This window comes from Limulus polyphemus, unplaced genomic scaffold, assembly GCF_000517525.1.
Source record: "Limulus polyphemus unplaced genomic scaffold, Limulus_polyphemus-2.1.2 Scaffold77199, whole genome shotgun sequence".
NCBI lineage: Eukaryota > Metazoa > Arthropoda > Merostomata > Xiphosura > Limulidae > Limulus > Limulus polyphemus.
The window spans coordinates 1-5,921 of NW_013742795.1; the positions used below are offsets into that span (position 1 = coordinate 1).

Genomic DNA, 5,921 nt, shown 5'->3' on the forward strand with positions numbered 1-5,921 from the left:
ATATCTAGTAACACATTACCTTGCTAGAGTATATCTAGTAACACATTACCTTGCTAGAGTATAGTAACACATTACCTTGCTAGAGTATAGTAACACATTACCTTGCTAGAGTATATCTAGTAACACATTACCTTGCTAGAGTATAGTAACACATTACCTTGCTAGAGTATAGTAACACATTACCTTACTAGAGTATAGTAACATATTACCTTGCTACACCTCTCTACAGTTGTCATACTGTTTAGGGTAGAGAAGTTTGGTACAGTATGATTAGGGTAGAGAAGTTTGGTACAGTATGATTAGGGTAGAGAAGTTTGGTGCAGTATGATTAGGGTAGAGAAGTTTGGTGCAGTATGATTAGGATAGAGAAGTTTGGTACAGTATGATTAGGGTAGAGAAGTTTGGTACAGTATGATTAGGGTAGAGAAGTTTGGTATTTGGTGCAGTATGATTAGGGTAGAGAAGTTTGGTGCAGTATGATTAGGATAGAGAAGTTTGGTACAGTATGATTCTCTACCCTAATCATACTGTACCAAACTTCTCTACCCTAATCATACTGTACAAAACCTACAATTAACAACATTTTCTAATTAATTAGATCAATACAAAACTTACAAACTTCAAGAGATAAATTCCATTCTCTCGATGTACTTAAACAATTAAATATTCCTGTAAATGGATCTTTCTAACGTTACACGAAAATTGATGTTTCCTAATATTCAACAAAGTAAGAACATCCATTCCGATTAGATTTACTTTGAGATTAGCGTGTAATCTTGTTTCTTAGTCCCTGATACCATATAACTGTTTCACTAATTGTTGTTTTTTGGTGCATTTTGCTACGAACCTCATGTTGCGAATAACAAAATTATCGGATCTATGGGTGGAACGTGGCAGATGCTGTACTTCTCAGGTAGCAAGGTTTGTGTTAAGTCTTTCAGGGTAATGGTGCTTTGTCGACTAAACAGATTTCTCCACCTTGCTTATTTCTTCTCGTTTCCTCCGAACTCCACGGAATTCTTGAGTGCTACTATTTATAGCATCCAACCTGATGTTTGTTTCACATATAACCTGCAAATAAATAATAATTAACACACAAAATATAAATATAGAGTAATAAATTGATATTATTCGATGTAATTTTAAAAATGTAACGCACGCAAAATCTGGGTAAATTATGCCACTTTTATTACATTAATATGTTTAATGATCTACTCGAAGCATGTGTTTATTTTTAGAAGTTGTTCTGCTTCCGTACTGAGCTCACAGCTGGACGAATCCGTATACGAATAATCTCGAGAGCGAAAGGGGCTGTATATTTTCCAGCATAACCCGAATTGCTGACCCAAAAATGGATCTAGAATATTTTGTGGCTCCACCCTTTCCGGCACAGCTTGTAACTTTGAATAATTCTGATTGAACCGTAGTGTTTGCTGGTCAAAGTGCTCGTCCAATCAGAGACAGGTTTGTGTTTCACCCTGTAATTCTAGTATCAGTTTGCACAGGTTTAAAAGGAAAGCGTTCCATTTTATTTCATAGAACAGCTTTCGAACGTAAGTGTTGGTTTTTCCTTTGTCTTACCACTTTGGATGATACTCATGTTGTAGGGCTCAAAGTGTGCTGCATCTATGTGTAACTAGTCAACTGAAGACAGGACTGAGGGATGTATTTTCATTTTTTTTTACCTTTGTACCCATTCTTTGAATCAATCATAAGATTTTTGTATTTGTACAACCCAGTCATCTTTCTCAACCCTTCCTCAAACACCCAGAGGAATTCCTTGCATCCTGTCATTACACAGTCTTCTGTATGATTTGAAGAAATGTTTGACCTCTGTTACCCAACAATTGAAATGCCTCAATTATCCAAATAAACCTACCTTTTCACAACAGTCTTCTGTATGATTTGATGAAATGTTTGACCTCTGTTACCCAACAATTGAAATGCCTCAATTATCCAAATAAACCTATCTTTCCCGCATGTAGCATTTAAGGGTTTTTTGAGTACTTTTTAATTCGCCAAATAAATTCGTAAAATAACTTAAGTGTATGAATGATATGACGGCATTACGCCTATCTTATTATTCGATATTATACAGCGGATCAACTATTTAGTGATTATATTACAGTTTTATTTTCTGTCCCCCACAGGACTGTTCTACGTCAGAAAAATTGAAAGCATAATCTGTGACGTAGAAAAGCCCTGTGGTATAATCTGTGACGTAGAAAAGCCCTGTGATGGAGAGAAAATAAAACTGTAATATAATAATGACGAATATTAAACTAAGTGCAATGCCATAATCTTTTTCAAAAGCCTAAATTAATGTAGATTACTGTACGGTAAGTTAACATGAACTCCAAAACCCCATAAATATGAAAAACACGTCACCATTAAGACAGACCTAATTTTGGTTTGCTCACCCAAACCGTACTGATAAGTCTTGAATAGGCGAAACTGTAGTCCACAGCAGAGGGTGCAGTCAGTCAAAGAATATATTGGATCTTTACGTTACAGATTATGTTTTAAATTTTGCCCTTGGTGTAAAGAAAAAAAAAAATCTTTAGTATAGTCTCCTGGATAATTTGATGAAATGTTTGACCAACAATTAAAATGTTGTATTGTTTAACTACCAAACACAATTTTACCCAACCACTAGTTTATAGTTATCTCTAAGCTCCTGAACATCAACTAAATATTTAGTTGGATTTAAGCATGTTACAAGTGTGGTGAAACAAACCTTCTTGAATATCCAAACCTTTCCTTTTACACCATATATTAGGTTTATGTAGTTAACACAAGTTTATTCTTGGAATAGTTTCAAGTTATTCAGTAAGTAAAGAGCGAGTTATTAATTTATGTAAAAGAAATGCCATTAAGACTTCGCAGTCGCCTTATTATTAGTGCGGGCTTATTGTCAAGTGCTATGATTCTATTGTTAGCCTCTTCTTCCCATTTTCCTGTTTCTTAAGACGTTATCATTTATATCAAACCAACTTAGATATAGCAGACAACAATACTACAATCACCCAGAAAAACGTAAACATTCATAGTTAATGTAGAAACGTTCTGGCTATTAATATATCTATCTAGTATTACTTAAATAATGTTGTATCTTTGATAGGTTGTTTTGGCAGAGTATTCCTGAAGACGAAAGGCTTTCGAAACGTAGTTTTCTACGCTTGTGTTTTTTCGTACAACAGGCAGTTGCCGCCCATTCCTGTGTACCTGTATCTGTTTCACAGTTGGGTCCTAAATATGTTACACATCACTTCCAATAGGGGATAATGTATATAAACCCAAAGTTAATGACTAAGCTCTGATGCTAAAACAAAATTTTATTACTTTTCAAGCGCTACCTTAATGAAACACGCTTTAAGATTGGGTCATGAAATCTCGTAACATATGCCGATTTGAAACACATACAATGATGCTAATTATAACAAGGACCATTTGAAAAAATGTATAAAAATTACAGCTGTACTTGTAAACCAAAGAAAATTGAATTCAGAAAAAAGTAAAACGGTGCAAAGGATATTACGAAAATAAATGAAAAGACAGATAGAAAACAAAACAATATCATATGCAATTTAAAGCTAAACAAAATATGACTTTTACTACAGGAAATATAAAAGGAATCATGACTTTGTTATCTTTTTGGGTATTCATAACAACTGAAGTTACGGAAAGAACAGTGTAGGCCTAAATATTAGGCCTAAACGGCTCAAGCAGATGGAAAACTATCGTTGTTTTATTGGGTTGTGACTTATGATAGAAAAAAAGAAAGAAAACACACATATAAGTAATTTATCATAACTTTTAACTGAATATTGTTAGTTTAGAACTTTTGTGTTTTGACGAACTAAAACAAAACACATCGGTTAATGTTTTCTCTTATTTAGGAGAGCTCCAGGGCTGTTCTACTCCCGTGTGTGTTCCAAAGGTCTTTAAAACTACTTAGGCCTTCCTTTCCGCGTTCTTCCTGAAAATCCAGCAATGGCAGCTCCCCAAGAAGATCCTGATCCATCTGAGTATCTGTTTGTCTCTCTCGAACAGAAACGCAAAGACCAAACTAAGCCTTATGATGGCAAGAAAATGGTCTGGGTTCCTGACGAGAAAGAAGGATTCATTATCGGCAACATTCAAAGTACGAAAGGAGAACAAGTGACTGTTGATTGTCCTGGTGGTGACGTAAGTGTAAATTATTTTAATTATTATGTCTTTGTTATTAATTTGGAGGCCAAATGGGAACTTTGGATATTCTAAGCATAAGCACTAAACTACTAATAAAATTATGGTAAGATATAGCGTTTTTGATAGTATTTTTCTTCAAGTTGTAGTGTATTAGGTTTTTGCCACTGTACATCTTAAATACATCAGATAAGTTAACAGTTTCATTCCTTTGTAATATGAAAGTTATTACATACTCTTAAAAATCTCCATACAAAATATAAACCACTAAATTTGTATTAACTTTTTATTGTTATATTAAGTTATTTTGTTATGGCAATTGTAAAAATCAAAGTTAATATACTTTTTTTTCAGCATAAGTGCTGCCATCTATCACCAATAACACAATATCGGCAAATTGAGTACTATTACTATAATGGATGAAATGCACTTTTATTTATTTATCCTAAAATTAACTCTAATTTACCTGACCGATAAATTTTAACTAACTTTATGTTTTAGTTAGTAAGTGACGATCTTTCGTTCTATCTTGTTGCAGCGTGTCATAAAGAAAGACCAACTCCAACAAGTTAACCCACCAAAGTTCGAAAAGGCCGAAGACATGTCCAACTTGACCTATTTGAATGACGCCAGTGTTCTGCATAATCTGAAACAGCGATATTACTCTAAGCTGATTTATGTGAGTAATACTAATATATATCTAAATACGTGTTAAATCGTAGAATTCTAAATAAAAAATATATTATTGAGACATTTACACATAACTTTTCGTTCGTATTATCTCTTATAAGACAATATAAACTTAAAACTTGTATTTATACAGTTTTATGTATTAAAAAGAAAATTATAAAACTGGAAACCACAGAAATCTCGTGAGGTACTATTGGAAGAAAAATACAAAATATCGTGACTGTGTTCAAGAATCTCGTGAGGTACTGTTGGCAAAACAATACAAAATATCGTGATTGTTTCCAAGAATCTCGTGAGGTACTGTTGGCAGAACAATACAAAATACCGTGAAGATTCTTGGAAACAATATTGTTCTGCCAACAGTACCTCACGCAAACTATCGTGATTGTGTTCAAGAATCTCGTGAGGTACTATTGGCAGAAAATCCAAGTAACTTAAAATTCTTACTCTGCAACATGTCATTGTAAGCTCCGTCAGAAACAGCAAACAAGTGAGGGGGCATCTCAGTCCTCCTCTTACCCTTGTACATCTGGACTACACGATTAGTATAGATGGGAAAACGCTTGTAAGGGTTGATTACAACACAGAACAAGCCAGAGTAGGTCTGTAAACACAACCAGAAATCACTCTAAATAGCGGTCATGGAAAGAGTTTTTCTTCAAATTATCTCTATGCTCTAACAAAAATAACCCTTGATAATAGAAAGTTCTTAGAACATTCTTGTTTGCAATAAAACATTTACTTAGCGGCTAAATCACAGTCACGATATTTTGTATTGTTCTGCCAATAGTACCTCACGAGATTCTTGGAAACAATCACGATATTTTGTATTGAGATGTTTGTCGTGTTTAACTGAGCTGTTTGTGACATTGTAGTAACTTTAAGTTACTTGGATGAAATGTTTGTCGTGTTTAACTGAGCTGTTTGTGACATTGTAGTAATTCTAAGTTACTTGGATTAGATGTTTGTCGTGTTTAACTGAGTTGTTTGTGACATTGTAGTAACTTTAAGTTACTTGGATTAAATGTTTGTCGTGTTTAACC

At 33.9% G+C, this 5,921-nt stretch overlaps 1 protein-coding gene across 1 annotated transcript; it reads left to right on the forward strand.

Moving 5' to 3' along the window:
• Positions 1-1,539: 1,539 nt before the first annotated feature.
• LOC106477715 (myosin heavy chain, muscle-like) lies at positions 1,540-4,871 on the forward strand (the record flags this gene model as incomplete). Its single annotated transcript, XM_013938252.2, has 3 exons — positions 1,540-1,553; positions 3,900-4,188; positions 4,727-4,871. Coding segments are annotated over exons 2-3 (340 nt in total), but the record flags the coding sequence as incomplete, so codon positions are not given.
• Positions 4,872-5,921: the final 1,050 nt, after the last annotated feature.